Source organism: Chiloscyllium punctatum, chromosome 2 (genome assembly GCF_047496795.1).
Source record: "Chiloscyllium punctatum isolate Juve2018m chromosome 2, sChiPun1.3, whole genome shotgun sequence".
Taxonomy (NCBI): domain Eukaryota; kingdom Metazoa; phylum Chordata; class Chondrichthyes; order Orectolobiformes; family Hemiscylliidae; genus Chiloscyllium; species Chiloscyllium punctatum.
Genome location: NC_092740.1, coordinates 96834899 through 96859105, shown reverse-complemented (window position 1 = coordinate 96859105; position 24207 = coordinate 96834899). Strand labels below are relative to the sequence as shown.

At 40.1% G+C, this 24207-nt stretch overlaps 1 protein-coding gene across 6 annotated transcripts in view; it reads right to left on the bottom strand.

Moving 5' to 3' along the window:
• Nucleotides 1–24207, bottom strand: part of ercc6l2 (excision repair cross-complementation group 6-like 2) — an 87357-nt gene that overhangs the window by 45045 nt on the left and 18105 nt on the right. For all 6 annotated transcript variants that reach the window (XM_072586055.1, XM_072586088.1, XM_072586099.1 and 3 more), the window contains 4 exons: nt 23774–23914; nt 21340–21456; nt 16386–16505; nt 4039–4110 (listed from right to left, as the gene is read on the bottom strand). In XM_072586055.1, coding sequence (XP_072442156.1) covers nt 4039–4110; nt 16386–16505; nt 21340–21456; nt 23774–23914 — 450 coding nt within the window. The remainder of the gene's footprint in view (nt 1–4038; nt 4111–16385; nt 16506–21339; nt 21457–23773; nt 23915–24207) is intronic.

The window sequence follows — 24207 nt, the reverse complement described above, 5'->3', positions numbered from 1 at the left end:
ATTTCTGTGTTTTTAATGATTACAAAGGTGTCATCCACATATCTGACCCAGAGTTTGGGTTGAATTTGTGGTAAGTCTGTTTGTTCTAACCTTTGCGTTACCACTTCTGCTAGGAGTCCAAAGATGGGTGAGCCCATGGGTGTGCCGTTGATTTGTTCATATATTTGGTTGTTGAATGTGAAATGTGTTGGGAGGCACAGGTCTAGTAGTTTGAGTATGCCATCTTTGTTGATAGGTTCACCGTCCTGTTATCTGTTCTGTATGTCCAACAGGTTGGCTATTGTTTCTCTGGCTCGGGTTTTGTCGATAGAGGTGAACAGTGCCGTTACATCGAATGAGACTATGGTTTCTTCCTTGTCCATGTGTATATTTCTGATGATGTCTAAGAATTCCTGTGTTGATTGTATAAAGTGTCTGGATCCACTGATCAGGTGTTTCAGTTTCTGCTGTAGTTCTTCAGCCAGTTTGTGAGATGGTGTCCATGGTAGTGATACTATGGGTCTGAGTGGGATGTCTGGTTTGTGCACTTTAGGAAGTCCATAGAATCTGGGGGTGTTGTTGCTTTCAGGTTTCATTCTTTGTAGGTCAAACCTGCTGGAGGAAAGATCACAGAAGTGCTTTACAGGAGGCTCCCAAGCACTGAGGATGTCACCTAGACAGGGGACGAAACGTCTGCAACACAAATTCCCAGCCTGGCGAACAGAACCACAAATGAGCACCCGAGCTACAAATCTTGCTTTAAATATTAGGGTCGCGAATGATACTAGCCTCCGTGCTCCATAGCATTTTGGCTCAAGGAAAGTGGTCCAAGACTCAGGATTGTTTTGGAAGGTAAATAACCTTTTCCTCATGCTCAAGTTTATTGCCATCGGGCAGAAGATACAAGAGTTTGAAAATAGCCAACAAGAGATTCAAGAACAGCTTTTTCTTCGCTGTTTTCAGTCTTTTGGACGAACCTCTCATATTAAAGTTGGTCTTTCTCTGCGGCTGTAACACTATATTCTGCCATTCTGTTCTATTACCCTGATGTAATCACGTATGGTATGATTTGCCTACACAGCACACAAAGCAAGATTTTTCACGATCTGAACAAGTGAATGAAGACACCTACTTTCCAAAGTGCAACCAAAGGCAGGAGAATGATATTTTAATGACCATTGAATGTTCACATTTGAAGGACCTTTTGAGTTGTGAGACTGATTGCAGTAGGCCAGGGTCCAATCATGGTTGATAACCCCGATGCAGCTAACAGCTAGTGCAACAGAATGAACAGGTTAGATCTAAGACTGGATACATGATGCATGCTTATTACTAGTGGTTATCTATATGCGGAGCTCTGACACCAACAGAAAATTGAAAACAAAAATAACATAGCAGTCCTGATAAAGTATGATCAGGCTGGGACACAGTGCACAAGAGAAATGTGGGTAAAAGCACTTTAATGCTGACAACCATTATTCACAATCAATTATGTAGGGCATCACTCATTTTCATAAGAAATATATGTTAATTGATGCAAACTGGATTCCAAAACTTGCTTTTAAAGAAATCTAAGCCTCAGTTTTGGACACAGCAATTCTAATGTTCACACCGTGTTATCAGTAAGAACACCAAACCATTTTGATGTCTGAGGCTCAATTAAATAAAGTTACTATGCTGTCAACATATCAGATAGATCAACAAGCAAGGTCACGGTTTTGGGAGTGAAAGTATTTCAGCACAACGTGGACCTGTGGAAGCATGTTAAAGAATCAAAGAATCCCTACAATTTGGAAACAAATAGTCCACACCTTTGGCCCAAATAGTTCACATCAACCCTCCCAAGAATAACCCATCCAGATCCATTCCGCCCAATCCTATATTTACTCCTGACTAATGCATATAACCTATACATCCCTGAACACTATGGGCATAGTCATTTCACCTTACCTGCACATCTCTGGACTGTGGGAGGAAACCTACACAGACATGGCGAGAATGTGCAAACTCCACACAGACAGCTGTCAGAGGCTGGAATCGAACCTGGGTCCCTGATGCTGTGAAGCAGCAGTGCTAACCACTGAGTCCCCGGGAGGGCTGGACAGATCAAGGGTGGGAGGTATTGTTTTGAGAGTGTGCTGCATCTGATCTGCAATTGCAACATATTGAAAACACAATATTCGCTGCAAAATGCCACGGAACATTGAAGTCTGTGGAAAGTGCATTTTGTATTAGAGACTCAGTGTGCCTGCCCTTTTGCAAGATGTTAAAAATCTCTCCAGTATCAGACTGAAGGAAGAAGATGTATAAAAGTTCACATCCATTTTCACTTTTACAATGACTGGCAATGCTGTTCTTGTCCTGCTGAGGGTTATGACTGCAGCAAAGGGCAGATTCAGTGATGATCCTCCTTAGTGAAGCACAGATGCCTCATATTTTTCCTTCCTGGTAGAAGAGTTCATCATGAACAGATATAGCTGCCTAATCAAATTCCTTCTGCTTCCTCTTCTTGCAGTTTGTCCTCTGTTCATATTTACAGTCATTTGTCAATTTCAAGGAAAGTGTATTCTCGTTCACCTTTATCTGGGAGTGAAGCTTTGAAATCTTTGAAACAAAATAACTAGGCCATACTGTCATGTTTACACAATAGACATTTAAAACTTGTTTCAAGTGTGGAAAGCATTGAAAGCATGTAGAATTGCAATAAAACGCCAGAAGAAAAAAAAAATCAATAACCACCATATATACTCAAGTAACAGTTGATCTCATATAAAAGTCGACTCCCCATTTTTGGCTAAATATATCTTGTGCAAAAGTTGACCCTAGTTCTTCACAGGTAACAGATCAATATTTATGAGTCAGTGTGCCAGCCGTCGCATCCCACTCCAACTTTCCAGTCTGCCAGTTGCTGCATGCCATTCCTGGTCTTATAGTCCGCTGGCTGTGGTGTTCCACTCCAGGTTTTCAGAATTACTGTAATTCGTTATATTTCCTTTATGCGGTTAGAGATCATCTGGGCTTCTGCTAATGATATGGTATGAATTTTAATGGGCATGAAATTCAGCCCCTCAAAAGTAGTATCCATGTAATAGTCGATCCCACAAATTTAACATTAAGAAGTGGTCAAAAATGTTTGACTATTGCTCAAGTATATACGGTAAATCTATTAGTAGCAGATGATCCTTTTAAATATCCTTCATGCTGCTTAACCAATATTCATTGTTTTGGAGTAAAGTATTGATTAGAAAGCAGAACTCCAAAACCACATACCTGACATTAAAACAATATTGTAATCATGATCTTCCTCCACCATGTCCAGTGATTTTCCAATGCACATGTGCTTTAACCACTTCATGAAAATGGCATCTGGTTTTGCACCAGAATTGTGTACGCATGTTTTTAAACATTTATTCACAGGATGCAGGTGTTTCTGGCTATGCCAGCATTTATTGTTCATCCTTGAGGTGGTGAGCTTCTTGAACCTTTGCAGTCCCCTGTAGGTTAGGAGAGCAATTCCGGAAGTAGTGGTAGTTAAAAACAATGATTTATTTCCAAGTTAGGCTGATGTGAGTCTTGAGGGAGAACTTGCAGGTGATGGAGTTTCTGCTTCCCCTGCCATCTGAGCAGCAGAGATTGCAGGTTCGGAAGCTGCTATTGAAAATACCTTAATAAGGGACTGTCGTGTATCTTGTGGATGGCATGCCTGCTGCCACGGTGCATCAGCAGTGAAGGAAGAGACTGTTGAAGATGGCGTTATGGACAAACTTTGGATACCTCAGGGATTAATATTTGAAAGGGTTGACCTTTCATCAGAATGGTTTCATGAAACATCATCAAACTGAAACATGAACTCTTGTTCTCGCTCTACATATTTTACTTGCCCTGAGTATTTCTATCATTTTCTATTTTTATTTCAGATTTCCAGTAACTGGAGTACTCTGCTTTTTTTTAAAAAATGGAACACTTCTGCATGAATTCCAATTAGTGTCTCAAATTTTATTCTGCACAGTTGTGAAAAATTATCTGACTTACACATCATATTTGAATATGGTTACCCACCTTGGTTGAGAGGGAGAACAGCAGAACCTTTTCCTGGCTCTTTCTGCAGTGGTTCAAAAGCTGCTGAAGAACCTGAAAGCAGAGATTGAGATATTGATATTTCAACATCTGGTTACTGGATGCACAAGTCACAACAGGCACTTATAAAAAATTCTTTCATGGATGTGGCCATTACTGGCAAAGACACATCCCTAACTGCCCTAGAGAAAATGGTGTTAAGCTTCCTTCTTAACTGCTGCAGTCTATGTGATGTAGATTGCACCCACATTCAAAGGAGTTCCAGGTTTTTGCCTAGCTAAAGTGATGGAAATGTAGTATTGCTCCAAGTCAAATGGGACAACAGCACAGAGGTAACATATTAGGCCAGTAACCCAGAGTCTGGGACCAATGCTCTGGAGCCAAATGTTCAAATCACACCACAGCAGCTAGTCGAATTTAAATTCAATAAAATGGTAAGCCTGAAAGAAAACAAAGTTTTGGTGGTTAGCAATGTTGCCTCACAGAGCCAGGTACCCAGGTTCAATTCCAGCCTCAGTTTGTATGGAATTTGCATATTCTCCCAGGGTCAGATCCAGTTTCCTCCCACAGTCCAAAGATATGCAGGTTAGATGGATTGGCCATGCTGAAATTGTCCGTAGTGGTCATGGATGTGCAGACTAGGTGGATTAGCCAGGGTAGACATGGAGTTATGGGATACAGTAAAGGTGCTGTATCTCAGCGGGATGCTCTTCGGAGGATCTATATGGACTTAATAGGCCAAATAACCATCTTCCACACTGTGTAAGGATTCTAAGATTCTACAGGTGACTGTGAAATTACTACATTCTTCTAAATGCCCATCCAGTTCAATAATGTTCAGAAAGAATTTCCTGTCTTTACTCTCTATGCCTTCCAGGTGACTACAAACCCAACACAATGTGGTTGACTTGTTCATGGGACTTGGGCATTACTGAATAGGCATTTACCAACGTCAGGATGATGTGTTGCTTGGAGGGGAACTTCCGGATGGTGGTGTTCTCACACGTCTGCTGCTCTTGATCCTCTACGTGGTAGAATCTGCAGTTTTGAAAGATTTCTGTCAGAGGAGGCTGGGTAACTTACAGCAGTGCACTTTGTAGATGGTATTTACAGTTGCCACTGCAAGTTAGTGGTGAAGAACGTGAATGTTAAAGATGCCGAATGGGATGCGAATCAGGAAGGCTGTTTCATCCTAGACAGTATCAAGCTTATTCAGTGTTGTTGGAGCTGCAGACATCCACTCAAGTGCATAGATGTCCATTACACTCCTGATTTGCACCTTATCAATCATGGACAGGTTTTGGGGAGTCAGGAAGGAGTTACTCACTGTAGAACTCCTAGCCTCTGACCAGTTCTTATAACCTTGCACGTTGTTAAGATCATCCTCTGACCTGAGTGGCTTGCTCAGCCATTTATGTCAAACTACAGAGAAGACACCATGCTGATATTCCTATCTGTTGCATGCTTGCTGGAACAAGCTGGGCTGCAAAAAACCGCCATCATTTGTATTTCTGTCACAGCTCTAGTCTTCTTGATGAGCGAGTAGTATGCAGCCAAATAGACCTTCAGTCATCACACTAATCTCATTAGGATAATTTCTGTAACTCTTTAGATCAACTCCAGTTTAGGGGGTAGTCATCTTCTCAAATATCACTCTTTTCCATTTAAAGGTGCAACATACAGAGAAATAACTCTCATCAGTAACCATTTTTAAAACATCATTCACAAAGATTTCAAAACTCCTCTTCTCTCCACTTGGAAAATCATACTCTAATCAGGCAGAGTCAGCATGGTTTCATAAAAGGGGAAATCATGTCTGACTAATTTATTAGGGTTTTAGCAAGGAAGTCCCAACCAGACTGGATAGAGAGGAACTAGTAGGTGTGTTGAATTTGAGCTGCTAAAAGGTGTTCAAAAAGGTACCTCACCAAAGATTAAGTCATAAGACACGGTGGCACAGTGGTTAGCACTGCTGCTTCACAGCGCCTGAGACCAGGGTTCAATTCCCGCCTCAGGTGACTCTGTGAGGAGTTTGCACATTCTCCCAGTGTCTGTGTGGGTTTCCTCCGGGTGCTCCGGTTTCCTCCCACAATCCAAAAATGTGCAGGTTAGGTGAATTAGCCATACTAAGTTGCCCGTAGTGTTAGGTGAACGGGTAAATGTAGGCAAATGGGTCTGGGTGGGTTACGCTTCGGCGGGTCGGTGTGGACTTGTTGGGCTGAAGCGTAATTAATCTAATCTAAAAGCCCATGATGTTGGAGGAAATACACTGGTGTGGATAGAGAACTGGCTAATGGGCAGGAAACATCAAGTGGAGATAAAGGGCTCTTTTTCAGGTTGGCAACCTGGAATGAGTGGAGTTCCATAGAGATCAGTGCTGGAATGACTTTTTTTTATTCACTTCTAGGACACGGGTGTCATGGCTGGCCAGAATTTATTGCCTATCCCTAGTCACCCTTGAGTAGGTGACAGTAAGCTGCTTCTTTTTACCACTGCAGTTCACGTTTACCATATATTTTAATGCCTTGAATGAAGGAAGTGTATATACTGTAGCCAGATGTGCAGACAGCACAAAAATAGGTGAAAAGGCAGGTTCTAAAGAGGATACAAACAAATCATAGAATGATATTGATGGATTGAGTAAGTTGGCAAAAAGTTAACAAGTGCATTATAATGTAGGAAGAAGCGAAGTTGTTCATTCTGGAACAGAGATCAAAAGAACACTATTTAAATTGAGAAAAATTGCAGAAGGCTGCAACTCAAAGGGACTTGAGCATCTAGTGCACAAAACACATATGCAGCAGGTAATCAGGAAGGCTAACGGAATGGTGGTCCTTATATCAAGAGAGTTGGAGTAAAAGAGTAGGGAAGTCTTACTGCAACTATACAAGGTGTTGCTGAGACCACATCTGGAATGCTGTCACCATGTCTGGAGTAGTGACAGCAGGTTTGGTCCTCTTATTTAAGGAAAGCTATTGTTTCATTGGAAGCAGCACAGAGAGATTCACTAGGATGATCCCTGGTATGGATAGATTGTCTAGACTTTAGAAGAATGAGGAGTGATCTCATTGAAACAAAAAAGGATTCCTCTCAAGGGCTTGACAGGGTAAATGTTAAGAGGATGCTTCCCCTCATGGGAGCATCTATGACCAGACAGCATAATCTCAGAATAATAGGCTGCCAATTTAAGTTTGAGATAAAAAGGAATTTCTTCTCTCAGAGTCTTGGGAGTCTCAAACGACTTGTCGCAGAGAGCTGTGGAGGCAGAGTTCTTGCGTATATTTAAGTTGAGAAAGACATTCTTGACCAAGAGGTGAATGAAGGGTTTTGGGGAAAAGGGAATTGAGCAATGTCAGATCAGCCACATTCCTATTGTGTGGTAGAGCAGGCTCCGTGCACCTAATCGTTTAATCTTATTTCTTAGTATGGTGTTACGGTCTATGAAACGCTTTCTGGGAATGAATCAAACATCTCCAACTCTACAAAACTCAAAATCGGGAGAAAATCTTGGAAAGAAAATATCCTCCCAAATAAACAAACTATCTCCAACCCAACATCTTAAACAAGTTTCAATCTTTCCCAGAACATATGGACAAGCCTCAAAGGAATAAGGACTGGACATGGCTGATATGGTCACTTGATATAAAAGAAGCAAAATAAAACCTTACCTGGCTCGGACTGCAGAAATCCTGACCAAACTGTTGGGGTACATAAGAACATCTAGCTCCTAATTCAGATTTAAGGTGACATTCCAAAATTGCTCTCCACCAGCAAATTGGACTTTAAGGTGCTTGATATTAAAACTGTGCTCCCAAAGCTATATAAAATAAGATTTCTAACATATCTATATTAATTTAGGATACTGGAACTTCAAAACTTGGCATAAAGTTTCAGGAAATAGATATCTTCACTTAAGACACTAAAAGATGCAACCATATAGTCAAATTGCATGCATCTTTAGTAGAACTATTATTGCCCACCTATTGAAGTATCTCTGAACATCATAGCCAATCCTATTAAGTAAGTTTGTCATACTTTGGTGGAAAGATCCTAAAAACAATGGTTCCTTGAGAAGTGCTGCTGAAATGTTCTCTGCCATTCATTTGTTTGAAAAAGTATTATTTATGGAGCAACTATATCATTGTCAAAATGGTTTCAATAGTGTGAAATTCTAACTTAATAAGGTATTATTTAATTTTGTTTATATCACCTTTTAATCTATTTCTTTCACTTCAACTTAGTACTTTATTCTAAATCACGTATCAAGAATTCATGTTACTTGTACTCCCCTAAATGTTACCTTCAAAACTTGGTGTCTTAACAATGCATCATTTTCATCTGATCCCTAGCTTAATACTTCAGAAACTATCCGATTGTAAATTCATGATTTGGAGATGCCTGTGATGGACTGGGGTGTACAAAGTTAAAAATCACACAACACCAGGTTATAATCCAACAGGTTTAATTGGAAGCACTAGCTTTCAGAGCGCTGCTCCTTCATCAGGTAGTCATCAGGACAACCACTTGAAGGAGCAGCGGTTTGAAAGCTAGTGCTTCTAATTAAACCTGTTGGATTACAACCTGATATTGTAAAGTCAATTACACTGGACAAAAATCTTAACATCTTGAAATTAGCTGTACAAACAACTGATAAATGTACAGGAGAGATTTAATACCAGACTTTGTGCATCACCATCATCATGGAGCATGTTTAAATTGCTTAAGGCGACTCCACAACAAACATGGCACAAAATCTGATGGAAGAGCTTTTGTTCCAATTCCTGCCCTATCGTGCCAATGGATTATGACAGATGAATGAACCTCTTTACTGCATCAAGGAGGAAATTCTAAGGATTGTAAGAAATCATTTCTGGTGAAAAGACATATATCCTACTAACCACTGAGTGAACAAAGGATTGGAGTGGGTCAGTGTGGGAAGATGCAAATGAGCATGTGCTGAAGCACCAATGTTGAGATACCTGCAGTCACAATCACAGGAAAATGTTTTAATGAGAAATTTCAATTGTAAGTAGTTAGATAGGGAGTTTAAGTTAGAAGTGTCATCATAAAAATGTAACAAAATTTGTCTCACATCACAGGGTCGATTTTACACTCCCTTCCGATATGTTGGCAAACAACGCCTTGGTAACACTGAGCACCATGGGCATAATCTGCTACCTACTCACCTGCACCCACCTTGCCACAATTTTACCAGCAATGATGGAGGTGGTGGGCAGTCCCTCAAAGTGAAGTTTTTGTGTGACCAACTAATGGCCATCTGAGGACTTCATCCAATTTATGCTGGGATTTAACAAAGTATTTAACTCAACAGCTTTCACTACATGGGATAGAGGCAGGCAAAGGGTACTGGCCTTTTAACAGGCTCCCCGAGCATATACTGCATTCCCCCCCACTTTTGCAAGGCCTTTGGCCCTTCACATTTCTCCTCTGCCACACCCACTGTTCTATGCACCCTGACCTACCCCAAACACTGAGACCAGCCCCAGTAAGGCATTTCCAAAAGCTTTTTAAACGGAATGTGTATGTCTGTATGTGTGTATCTGTGTCTATGAATTCCAGCTCCACAACCTGTCCCTGGTCAGTCCTTGGCTTAAGGTGATATAGCTTTTAGTTCTGATTTAGAATACATTGTTGCTTTAACAAAATGGTTCTACTGATACATGAGATTAGAACGTTTTTTGTCCAAACGTCCTAGGAAATTAAGCAGATAGTTCTTCAGTGTTTACTTTCCTTTTGACAAGTTAATCCTTGCTTACTTTAATATGACAGATTGCCAAGACAGGTTTGCATTGCAAAATCATTGCAATTACCTACAAATGGGAAACAGGAACTTCAAAGAAAAAAAACAGAGGCAGATTCAAAATTGGAATCTCTTAGCTCAAATCAATTTTAGATTTCAAGTGGAAGAGATGTAGGAAGTTCAGTACTGATGAAGATGAGCATCTCGCCAAGACCTTCCCTATGCCTCCACTTTTCACCTTTAAACAACCACTAAGTCTTAAACAGACCGTTGCTTGCAGAAAACTGCCCAGATTTCAGGATATGGACCACAACACCATACAACCCTGTCACGGCAACCACTGCAGGACGTGTCAGAGTGTTGACATGGATACCACCATTACATGTGGAGACACCACCCACTATGTACGCGGCAGATACTCATGTGACTCAGCCAACATTATCTATCTCATATATGCTGCAGGCAAGGATGCCCTAAGGCACTGGCGAGACCAAGCAGGTACTATGACAACGATGAATCGACACCGCGCAACAATCACCAGACAGGTGTGTTCCCTCCCTGTCGGGGAACACTTCAGCAGTCAGGGACATTCGGCCTCAGGTCATTGGGTGACCATCCTACAAGTGGACTTTGGGATACACAATAACACAGTGTGGCCGAACAAAGGCTGATAGTCAAACTTGGTACCCATGAGGATGGCCTCAACCGGGACCTTGGGTTCATGTCACACTTCACATGACTCCACACTATACACTCTTTCATACACACACACACCACACGCAGACCCTCTGTCATACACACACACACACACACTCTCACAGGTTTATACGCCATCACACACACAAACACTTTACCAAGCATGTGCACACACACACACACACACACACACACACACACACAAACATAAGTCTATGGGGTGAATTTGCATTATTATATTTGCAGATACATTGTGGTTTGCTCAAAAAAAAACAACCTGCAGGCTATCAATGCGTGTAATATTTTATAAACTCCTACCTTGGAAATAGAACCAGTCTGACTCAAGATTCGGATACAGATAGACTCTAACCTCACACTTTTAATGCATTGTCTGAGCGGAGATGTCACTTTTTATTTTATAAAACCTTAAGTTATCTCAAGAACGTGACTTAAAAATAGTTCTAGGATTTACATATTAATGAACTGAAACCTGCAACCCATTCTAAAAGATTAAAGACTTAACAGTAATCTCGGTTTGCTTAATATATCATTTCAGTTGCACAACACTGTAACCTTTTACTATAAATTCTGTGTTTTATGATTCTGTTTCACAGCCAACTGATGAAGGAGCAGTACTCTGAAAGCTAGTGCTTTCAAATAAACCTGTTTGACTATTACCTGATGTTGTGTGATTTTTAAACTTTGTGCAACCCAGTCCAACACTGGCACCTGCACATCATCCCTAACTACTCAGAGGACAATTAAGAATCAACCACACATAGGCCACACTAAGTAAGGATGGCCAATTTCCTCACCTAAAAGATCATCAACCAACCGGAAGAGTTTTTATAACAATCAACAGTGGTTAAATTATTTCCATTAGACCATCTTTCTGCCCCAGACTTTTTACTGAATTCAAATTTCACTACCTGTCATGATGGCATTCAAACACATGTCATGAAGACATTAATCTAGGAGTCTGGATACTAGTCCAGTGACAGTGACAGAGATTTGTAGGTGATTGAGTGGGTTCTCTCACCTGTGGGGTGGCATGTTAGTTACCAGCTATATACACTCAGCCCCACACTTTACAAAAGGGAAAAATCAACCCATAGTGTTACTACAAGATTAGCTTCCAATCTCGAATTTATCACATCACTAAAGTCATCAATTTTCACTTTTAATATCACCCAACCTCTCACTATCTCAGCTCAACTCTTGCTGAAACTCTCGTTCATTCCTTTGTTATCTTTAAGTTTGATTAGTCCAATGTATTCCCACCTGAGATACAACATCCTAACTTCCAAACTTAGTTATATGTTTTCATATCAGTCAATCCTGAATGACGAGAAGTTAGACATCAAGGTAAAAAGAGGTAAACAGAATATTGGCATTTAATGAAGAGGATAGAGTGTAAAGGACAGTAATTCCTGCTACAACTAAATAGGACATTGGTGACACTACATATAGGGATGAGTTTTAGTGTCCTATTTAAGGGACACATTTGTATTAGAAGCGGGTCAAGGCTCAGGAGCTGATTCTTTGAATAAAGATATGAAAGGCTAAGTTGGTTGGGCATAGCTCATTGAAATTTAGAAGAATGAGAGATGATCTTAATGAAACATACAAGATTCTGAAGGAGCTAGATAGTGAAGATGCTGAGAGTGTACATTCCTTCAAAAGGTGATCTAGATCTGGACAGTGCAGTTTAAGAATAACAGATTTAAAACAGAAACATAGGTAAAATTTCCTTTCTGATAAGCTTGTTAATCTTTGGAATTCTCTTCTTTGAGCAGCACAGGCTGAGCCATTAATGCACTCAAGACTGATTTAAACAATTTTTTTAAATTGGGCGGCACGGTGGCACAGTGGTTAGCACTGCTGCCTCACAGCACCGGAGACCCAGGTTCAATTCCCGCCTCAGGCGACTGACTGTGTGGAGTTTGCACGTTCTCCTCGTGTCTGCGTGGGTTTCCTCCGGGTGCTCCGGTTTCCTCCCACAGTCCAAAGATGTGCAAGTCAGGTGAATTGGCCATGCTAAATTGCCCGTAGTGTTCGGTAAGGGGTATGGTGGGTTGCGCTTCGGTGGGTCGGTGTGGACTTGTTGGGCCGAAGGGCCTGTTTCCACACTGTCATGTAATCTAATCTAATCATGTAATCTAATCTAATCTAAAATAGAAGGAAGGGAATTATGGGTTGTAGACAGGAGGGTTTGGCAGGCAAGTGAAATTAAAAGCATAAGATGATGGACATAATCTTGGTGAACAATAGAATAGGCTCATACTGCTGCAACATCTTAGGATTTGTGAAGTGGTGCAACAGTTTTGTTTTATAAAAACCTCACTGGATAGAAAAACAGATTTATACCTCAAATTTAGTGTAGCATGAGATAGCATTAAAGAACCATGCTGAACAAGATATCCTGATCCTTTTTATTTTTCTTAAAACCCAGCTTTTGAGAAGAGAATGATGGTATTCAGGGCTGTACGAACCTGTAGGGCTTACCTTGGAGTTTGTATTTATTTATCAACTTTGAAAGTAAATGTGCAAGACATTAATGTATTTGAGAAGTAAAGGCCAAGTCCAGCTATCCTGCCCACTTCTCCCCCTCAGTATTTTGTAATTTGAAATATATTTGTCCCAATTTACCACCTAGGTTTATGCAGAGCAGTAGCACATCTATTTTTATAATGAGTCTTTTAACTCTAAATGCTTGTAATACATTGATATTTGATTAAAATTTGCAATTCTTATACAATAATTGACCATTTTGTGTACACAATTCATTTTCAGGATTGAATCTACATATTTACCTATCTCCTTTTAACCTGTAGGAAAATTGAATTCATTAAAAAAAACAAAAGCAGGGAACAACCATCTTGGTTTACTCAAACTTTATGCATTTAACAAATGCATAGAAGCACATTCTTGAAAGATGGACAACCTAATGTATTAATAAAAACTTAACTGTGAGCTCACACAACATATTTCTATCTGGACTTAGGGAATTCAATAAAATCATTCATTGAAATAAAAAAATCAATAAATGCTTGTTGGAATTGGTCTGCATTGAGATCGTCTATCTGAATATTTCTAAACCATAGACTTTACTCAATATCTTGTTGGAACTCTCTTCTCTAAATAATCAGTCAGATGCCCAGGGGTGCTCCTATGTTGCTCTGTTTACAGGCCAGGCCTAACCCAGAGTGTGTACAGATGTGGACCTGCTGATAATCTGACTCGCAAGATGTTCCGTGGTTTGGGGAAGCAAATAACTAATGCCTTGTGTACAATGGCCAGACTGTTATTTTCAAGGGAAGCATGTCTATGTCTGGCAGTGACAGACTGAATGGACTATACAGAAGATGAAATGCACCAAAGGGAAATGAGGAATTTTTTGCACCGTGTCCACTGCTTTCATTCATTCAGTAATAAAATATTACAACTACTGATATGCATTTCAATATTTAGAAAGCTTTTCAAAATCAGCGGACAATCAACTTAGCTGCACATTCAAATTTACTGCTTTAAAAGCTGTGTGCATTTAAACAAGCAGAACAAGCAATAAAATACACGCTGTCACTAACTTAACATCCAAATAAATTAGAGTCTACTATAATAGAAACACAGATTATGTATTTGATATAAAGCACTTGAAAATATTTGTTTAGTGATATATCTTCAGCCCATCCTTCAGTCATCCACAGATGTTCATTTGGAGACTGGCAGGTAAAAGGTTGCAGAAACCATTTTGTCTAGTGATAGTCAACTCAGGGTCTCCAGTAGTGGCTCAATTAGAAAATGCAACATTTGACGTGATCCTGAGCGATACAACTCAAACAAAATCCAAATTGGACTCTAAAGCTGTATTAGTTTGTTGCCTCAGTACAAGTAGTCCAGTCTGGACTACAATAGAAGATCAAGGGGAAGCTTAGCAGCAGGTCAGCAGTGATTGTGAAATAATTCTGCAAGGCCTTGCAACCTACAGGTCTTGCCATGGGGACTGTGTGCACAATGACTCAGTAGTTAGCACTGCTGCCTCACAATGCCAGGGACCCAGGTTCAATCCCACCCTCAGGGGACTGTGCAGTTTACACGTTCTCCCAGTGTCTGTGTGGGCTTCTACTGGGTGCTCCGGTTTCCTCCCACAATCCAAAGATGTGCAAGTTAGGTGGATTGGCCATGCTAAAAGATCCATAGTGTTCAGGGATGCGTAGGTTAGGTGTGTTGGCCATGAAGGGGTTTAAGGACGGGTTTAGGACCAGTTTAGAATATTGCAATGTATAAAGAAAAAGTCAAGCCTTCTCTACTCAGAATTGTTTTAAGACATACAGTAGCCTCAGGTGCAATTGCCAAAGAATAACGACACAGAGGTAGAAAAAACAGTCAAGCTCCCCATTTGAGTCTTGCAATTTGTCCCTCCCACCTTGTTACCTCTTGCATGCACCCCACCCAGCAAACCCCACTCTATTATTTACCTTTGTGTGCTTGGCACTATGGCCACTGGGAATATCCATGTAATTTAGAGACCGGAGTGTGCCTTTGGGCCTTGCAAAAAGGTAATAAGCCATTAATGGTCTGATTCAAGCCCATTGGCAATTTTGTGCAAAAGAAGTTATTCCCCACTTCTTACATGCAGAGTGAAATGCACGGAAGAATTAACCCTATGATTCGTGCAGTCAAGTTATCCAAAGTGCAATGCCAGAATGCTACATAAAGGAAGACACAGGGTAAAGCAACAATGCACCTGTAATTGAAGACAGAGAAAGAATCTTTATTCCAGTTCCTCCAAGACAGCTCCTCCCTGGGTTTTTGAATAACAGAAGCATCTTTTTTCTGTTATTTACTTTCCTCTCACCTAATAGTTTGCACACTGTCTCTCTCTATTTCCTCCCATGCTTCTGGGAACAGAGGAATCATGTAAAATACAATTAGTGAGTATAATGGAAATGCGAATGAGCATTGAGGAAAGAGGCTTGACTATAACAAAGTAATTTAGATTAGATTAGATTTCTTACAGTGTGGAAACAGGCCCTTTGGCCCAACAAGTCCACACCGACCCTCCGAAGAGCAAACCACCCAGACCCATTCCTCTACCACTACGGGCAATTTAGCATGGCCAATTCACCTAACCTGCACATTTTTGTTCTATGGGAGGAAACCAGAGCACCCAGAGGAAACCCTACAAATGTGCAAACTCTACATAGACAGTTGCCGGAGAGGGAATTTAACCTATTGGACAGTATTTGTTTGCACTAGATGCAGAAATAGCACAAAGATTGCCACTGTAAAGGAGAGAACCAAGTCATGGGAGTCATTAGCACTTGGGCCAGTCTCATTGACATTGTAAAGGAGAGACTAATTTACCCAAAATATGTCCAATCACACTCACGTTAAACCACATTCTCTTACTATCTCTTTGATCAATCTTTGCTGGTTCCCTATTCTCATGTCACAGTTTCAAGATATTTTTGATTACTCCTTAGTCCAACTTTCCTGTAGCCCGATTCAGCTCTAATGTTTCTTTACACTTTGCCTTCTATTCAACTTCTATTCCCGTCTCCTCAATCCACTTTTTGTTCCACAGCCTCCAAGGTTTTCAATTCTATATCTGCCTTAAGACTCTCTACTTTGCTATCGCTGTCCTTCAAAAGCCACCTAAAAGAGCTATGTCTTTGGAGGAAGAGGGTTTTAAAGTAACGATCAATGTCCTAATTTCTGACTGTATTGTCTCTATGAAGCACCCATATTTAAAAGGTGTCACAAGTCTAATTTGGTGTTACAACTGAAGATTATTAGGAATGTTTATATTTCAGCTCAACAAATATTACATCATTGGATCTACTCAAGGAATATTTACCCCAAGTCTTACCTTCATTTTCCCACTGTATTTAGGATCAGAAATGGTGATAAAAGCTTCCTCTTTGCTCTGTTGTAAAAACTCTGGAAACTTGCAAAATACACGCTCACAGATTCTTCTGACAGTGGATGCCTCAAAGACAATTATCAAAAACTTTAATTAAACTGAGATTAAAATACTATTAAACATCACACAGCATTAATTCAAGTATAGAATATGAGAAGGAACATGTTCCATAAAGCTGACTCCTATTTTAAGCTCCCGGAGATGGTTATAGGTCACAGAAAAGTCTCCCAAGGTAGAATATGTAAACTCATTCCGGACTTCAGAGAACATGCAAATGAAATTCCCAGACATGAATGTAAATTTTTAACAAAAAATATTCATGGTGGAAAGGGATTTTAAAGAGGAGTCTCAGTGCCACATTCAGTAGCACCAATCGATTCTTCTTTTTTTTGGAACACCTTTACCACATTTGTAAGAAGGGGCAAGAAACCACTCCGGATCTGGCTTTCAGCTGGGGCCCAGTTGCCCTCTTAATTACAGCTCAGATTGGAGGTCAGTGACACTCGACATTTCCCCTTAAATTGCAGAATATTTATACATACCGCATTACAATGATTATATGCAACATTGACATCAGTGTTTGCCATATTCCCTCTAATCTATACAGCCAATGCTGTAAATGCACCGATGATGGACAACTTCATAGTCCACTTTATGTCCTCTCATCATTGCATGACATTTGCTAGACCACTTATCACCTGCCCTTGGCTCTTATGATTGTCGTCTACATTTCAACACCGATTGTTGTATCCTTCCTAGATATTTTCCAGCTGCATCATGTGCGTGCTATTATTAATGGCTTTTCAAATAGAGTCATAGAGCTGCACAGCATGGGAATAGACCCTTCAGTCCAATTCATCCAGATATCCTCAAACCTAGTCCCATTTGCCAGCATTCAGCCCATATCCCTCTCAACCCTTCCTATTCATACAACGATCCTGATTCCTTTTAAATGTTGTAACTGTACCAGCTTCCACCACTTTCTCTGGCAGCTCATTCCAAACACGCACCACCTTCTGCATGAAAATGTTGCCCCTTAGGTCCCTTTTAAATCTTGCCCCTCTCATCTTAAACCGGTGCCCTCTAATTTTGGACTCCCCCACCCAAGGGAAAATACCTTTTCTATTTACCCTATCCATGCCCCTCATGATTTTGTATACAGGAAAGCCACACACACAGACCAAGTCCTGAACTATGAAAGCAACCACCCCAACACACACAAACAAAGTTGCATCAAGACACTATTCAAAAGGGGCCACAACACACTGCAGCACACCAGAACTGCAGAAAAAGAGAAAGAACACCTATACAATGTATTCGCCAAAAACGGATACCTGCGCAATTTCATCAACAGATGCCTATGGGAAAGACAACGGAACGAGGAAATGCCGCAACCCAAAGAACAAGCCACACTACCATACATCAAGAGCATTTCCAAACTGACAGCCAGACTAATATGACCACTAGGACTCATAACAGCACACAAACCAACAGCCACTCTCCGACAACTCACCAGAACGAAGGACCTGATACCCAGCATGAGCAAAACCAATGTAGTGTACCAAAATCCCATGTAAGGACTGCATAAAACACTACATAGGACAAACAGGAAGACAGCTAACGATCCGCATCCATGAACACCAACTAGCCACGAAACGACACGACCAGCAATCCTTAGTAGCCACACGCAGATGACAAGCAACATGAATTTGACTGAGACAACACTACTATTATAGGGCAAGCCAAACAGAGAACAGCCAGGGAATTCCTAGAGGCATGGCACTCATACACAGATTCTATCAACAAACACATCGACCTGGACCCAATATACCGGCCACTGCAGCGGACAGCTGGAACTGACAACCAGAAGCGGCAGAGACAAGCCACTATAAATGCCGGAGGAAACATCACAGAAGCGCTTCACAGGAGGCTCCCAAGCACTGAGGATGTCACCTAGACAGGGGACGAAACATTTGCAACACAAATTCCCAGCTCGGCGAACAGAACCACAACAACTATACCATCAATTTTGGGTGTCATCTGCAAACTTACAATCATACCCGTGTTCACATCCAAATCATATATAAATGATGGAAAGCAATGGACCAAGCATCACCCATAGGTCTCCCACCTGAAAAGCTACCCTCCACCACCATCGGTCTTCTACCTTTGATGTGGAGATGCTGGTTTTGGACTGGGCTGGACAACGTTAAAAATCACAACACAAGGTTAAAGACCAACAGGTTTATTTGGATGTACTAGCTTTCAGAACACTGCTCCTTCATCAGGTAGCTCAACTGATGAACAGCATCGCTCTGAAAGCTAGTACTTCCAAATAAACTTGTTGGACTATAACCTGGTGCTGTGATTTTCTTCTACCTTTGAGCCAGTTCTGTATTCAAATGGCTAGTTCTCCCTGTATTCTGTGATCTAACCTTGCTAACCAGTCTACCATGACGAATCTTGTCGAATGCCTTACTGAAGTCCACATAGATCAAATTCAGCTATGCAAAACATATCCCTTGCTGACCTTAGTACTGAAAATTAATAAGGATGCTAATTTCTACCTACTGTTATAATATTTGAAGCTCTAATATAAAGTTATATATAGTTAAACCTAACACTATGATTCTGTGACAAAGCTAACAATTTTGGGAATAGTTTCCCTCTTATCAAACTAGCAAAATGGCAGTTATTTTCTCAAGGTCATAAATGACCCTGTCTCAAAACTGTTTCTGACCCCCTTATGATATTTGTCTCTAAGTACTCATGCAAGGTTATCTAATTTTTACCTTTTTGTTGTTCTAATCTTCTTGCTGATAGCGGAAAAAGTTTCTTTCAGGGTGCCTCTGCGTGATAAGTGCCTTCAGAAACTTAATTGTTTAAATTTATTAGATGTTAGGTAATGTGTCTACTCTCGTATGTAATTATAATTATTTAAAAAGCCTGATCCCGAGTAGGTCAAGTTTTCCCTTACTATTTCATATAAAAACAGGAAATCTCAAATCAGATAACTTTCATCTGAGTAGCAGAGTATTACTGTTTGCATTCTAGCCCCATCTTACTAAGAACTATAGGCATTTTGTTGTCAGTCTGTGAAGGCCATGATTTGAGCTGTATGAAATACTACATCAACTACAATTTCCTTCAATTGTGTCAGGTAAAATGAAAACCCCTTATTGCCATTTTATCATATTTAACTATGGGCAGTACAACAATTCAAAATAATGAGTTTTTAAACACAGCTTACACAGCTCAAGAGTAGAGTAGTTGTCACGGCATGGAAAAAGTACTTATTTTTATTCTCATACAATTCAATCATGTTCCAAACCAGTTTTAGATCTATAAAAAGGAATATGTTAAAGGAGCACATAAGGAGATATTAGGTCTAAAATGCTGATCAAGGAGATCAGTTTGAAGGGGACCTTAAAAAGGAGGAAAATGAGGAAGAAAGGGAAAGTGATGTAGCTAGAATAAGTCAGAACTCAAATGAGCCCGGACTGGAGCACGATTCTACCACGATTCTACCTTTATACATGGAGCAATGAAAATAATTAATTGGGTATTTGAGACATACTACAGTCATTCAAAATTTCTGCAAGGTTAAAAACACTGCTAGTCTCCTCACACTATTCCTAATCAGTTCATTTGTTTTTCTTTATGAAACTTTTCTGCATTTGGATGTGTACCCGATGGCTTGCTATTTGAAAGTTCTCAGTCAAACTGCTGCTTTCTGATCTTTTGAATGTCCTCCCTTGTGTATGCTTTAAGAGCAATCTTTTTCAGACCCATACCTCATGGCAAGTGACTGCTAACACCTTTATAAATGGACATCTTGCCTTTAATTCAATTTATATATTTTCTAAACAGGAGACAGAGAATATTTGAATTAATGTTTTAGATCACTAGCTTTCTGGATTCAAAGCGAACCATAAGACCAGCCTTTAGTTCAAGGAGAGACAACACGAGATTAAGTGAAATCCCTTATAACAGAAGAATACCATAATTGGCTTAAATAACTGAATGGTTATGCAAACCTTAGATTAGATTACTTAGTGTGGAAACAGGCCCTTCGGCCCAACAAGTCCACACTGCCCCGCCGAAGCGTAACTCACCCATACCCCTACATCTACATCTACCCCTTACCCTAACACTACGGGCAATTTAGCATGGCCAATTCACCTGATCTGCACATCTTTGGACTGTGGGAGGAAACCGGAGCACCCGGAGGAAACCCATGCAGACACGGGGAGAACGTGCAAACTCCACACAGTCAGTCACTTGAGGCGGGAATTGAACCCGGGTCTCCGGCGCTGTGAGGCAGCAGTGCTAACCACTGTGCCACCGTGCCGCCCTTCTTGCAAGTAATACTTTAACAGTATGTGAAAAGATGAATGCCATTGTGGATAAGGGTCCAACTGAGAGAGCTATAAGCTTGCTATCAGGGAAGCCTTACAAGAACTTGCATTTACATAGCACCTTTCATGATATATGACCCAAGGAGGTTTCCAATCAAATAAGTACATTGAAAGTGTAGTCACCCTTGTAATGTAGGAGGAAAAAAAAAGAAAACCAACCTATATATGTACAGGAAAATCCAAGAAAGAATAATAAATAAAGCCTTGATTGTAGAACAAATATTGTTCAAGATACCCTAACATTCCTTTGATTATGCTATGGACATTTTACATTTATTCAAGATGACAGATGCAACTTTGGTTTAACACCTCATTGAAAGACTGCAACTCCATTGGCATTGCACAGAAATGTCAACATCAATTGTGTTCAAATTTCTGATGTGGGGATTTAGCCGACAAAGTTCTGACTGAAGAAGCAAGTGTGCTAGTGAATGAATCTAAAATAACATTAATTTCTCAATACAATAAGTTCATAGAATTACCTGCATCTTGCTTGTGCTTTCATCAGGCTGTAGGAGTGCAACATGATTGGATACTTTACGGAGGATGGCCAAATAACTAAAATAAATTTGCCGTACAGTAGTCCCGTCCTGATTTTGCTGAAAAGTAAAAGCATTTTTAAAAATTCAATACATCTAAAAGTAAGTAGACTGAATGATTCCAGTTCTAGATTTAACATAATTTGGGACCTCAATATTGTAATCGCATTTTCAAACTTAAACTTTATCTTGGAGACTTCCACTCCTGCAAATACATATTTTGAATTTATTTTTAAAAACAATTTTGCACATACGTGGCTGCTGTTCTCTAAAAGAGATGAAAATTGTATTCCTTTCTGCACTTTCATTTTACATTTGCCCATCTCTGCTCTTCCAATTAACATAATGCAACATCTTTCAAAACTGACACGCTCCCACAATTAAGAAAAAGACTTAATCATGTCGATCACATTTCTGGACATTTTGCACGAAAGGAAACTACTTGGAAACGTGGTGATATAATATAACGGAGCAGTGGATTTTGGCAGTGAACAGTCCCATAACTCAAGAGTCAACAAATCTCTTTTGATGGCATTATTTGAGGGAAGAACTTTGGCTAGGTCACCAGAACTTGAATAAAGTCATGAGATTATTAATTGTCCACCTTTGCAAAGACAGGCAAACAGCTCATTACCTCATCAAAAATATGCTACTTTCAAAGAGCATTCCATCAGTATAGGAGTGTCTGACTAGCAACATGCTCAGTTCCTGGGTTGAGTGTGAAGTAAATGCCTCAAACTCAAAATGACTGCAATTAAAACTGATCTTTACTGATATTTTTCATGTAGAATTCATTGAGTTAATATGCTGCCCTTTCACCTATATGGAGTCTGAATCCAGCCAGATTGAAGTATTTTCTCTGTCAGTTTTAAGGCTCCCACATAAAATGGGTCTGGACAATCTCAATCATATCTCTGTCAGGCCCTGGTCACAACACCAAACAGCTCACAACTATGTACTAAAATTGCAGAAATCACAAAATAGGTAAGAAATGAAAGTTCATAAGGCACTAGTATAGGGTTAAACTGCATCGGAGTTTAACAGGATGACGTTTTACTCTGAAATAAGTATGTGCTATTCACAAACCAGAGTTAATTCTCTCACTGGCTGTCAAAAGTTAAAAAGTGTTCCATTCAGTAGCATTGACACCCCTTGCCTTGATAAGTAGAAAAGCTCAGCCAAAAATATACATATCAAAACCAGCAGTATTTATCTACTTAAACAAAAAGCAGCAAGGTCAGAATTTTAAGCAATTGCCACGAAGCGGTCACCTTCTGATACATTCACTACTTTTAATGTCCTAAAGAAACAAATGAACAGTTCACAATTCAACACAGTACACTGAACTCTGAACAGAATATGTGCTACTGTTCCTAATTACTTTTATTCATTGTTACAACTGTAGCACTCATCACCTCTCAAGTGAAGTATACAATAAGTGAGAGCACTTGTCTTAACATTGTGTTTACAGAGCAAGCTAGTTTCAGACAAAAAAGGTCTGGTTTTAACACTGTGGCTAGATTTCGAACAGATTAAAATCAGCCATAAGTTTCCCTTTTCAAAATAAATGCCATGTGAACATACAGATTAAACACAGAAATAAAATGGAAAATGTAAATTTAATTTTAAAAAAATTTCTGACTCATTTTACTGAATAGGATAGTCTTTATTGTCACATGCGCTCAAATGAGTGCAATGAAAAGTTTATAATGTCACCTCTTGGCGCCATCTTAGGTACAGGGTACCTAGGTACAGATACTTTTAAGTTGTTGCAGAATTGAAATAGTTAAAAAAAAACTAGCAGAGTTTAAAAATATCGGTAATAGAGTTTAAAAAGTCCAGAATGAGAATAAAGAGCATCTTTAAAGTACTCAAGTTATAGCCCTTTTCCATTAGGTTCATGCCCATGAGCTTCAGAACACAAGGACATGCTGCCTCCATGCGCTGGCATCTGTCCAAGACTTGTGTCCCAGCTCAGCCCCCGCTCACTCCACTGCCGCTCCAGCCACAAATCACTTCCAGGACTCATCTCGTGCTCATTTGGCTGCCACTCCAGGCTCCAGCCACAATGTGTTTCTGGGACTCGGCCTGCGTTCATTCTGCTCCAGCTGCGACTCGCTACTGGAACTCAAGCCACACACCCTCTGCTGCAAGTCATCTCTAGTGCTGGGCAGGTCTCTGGCTCTGCTCTCCATTCCCTCCAGGTAGGAGGGAAAAATAAAGGAAAAAAGGAGCTGGCGAGCAGAGGAGCTCTGGCTGGAGAATTTTTCTCTGCTGCCATCTTAATAAGATGTAACTCATGTTTACTGAACACAACGTTCTAGCCTTTGAATTTTTCCCCAAGAAGAGCCTCTACATGTGCTGTGATGCAACTTACCTTGTAACAGCAGCTTTTTCTTTTTCGGCCACTGTTGCAATCGCAAGCATCCCAGCCACGCAGTACCAGTTTTAAATCCTCTGTCTCCAGTACTGCCTTATATATTGCCTTCTGAAACTCAGTCAAAGAACAGTATATCACCTGAAAATAACAATATATTTTAAAGTAAGGAATTCAAAGCTTTCTTTCCATTTACTGATGACCAGTCAAGCTACCAATAGCCAGCTTTAGTAAACAAACAATGAAGTCAGTAAATTATAAGAGGACAGCCTATGTTATTGCCTCTCAGAATCAACTGAAACATGGGATATGAAAAGCCAAGATCAATTACAGTGATAGCAAATTTCAATTAAAATTCCTGTATTAGGAAAGGGGGTGTACTTGATTAGGTTTCTACCAAACCCATATAACAGTTGAAATATGTCACTGAATGA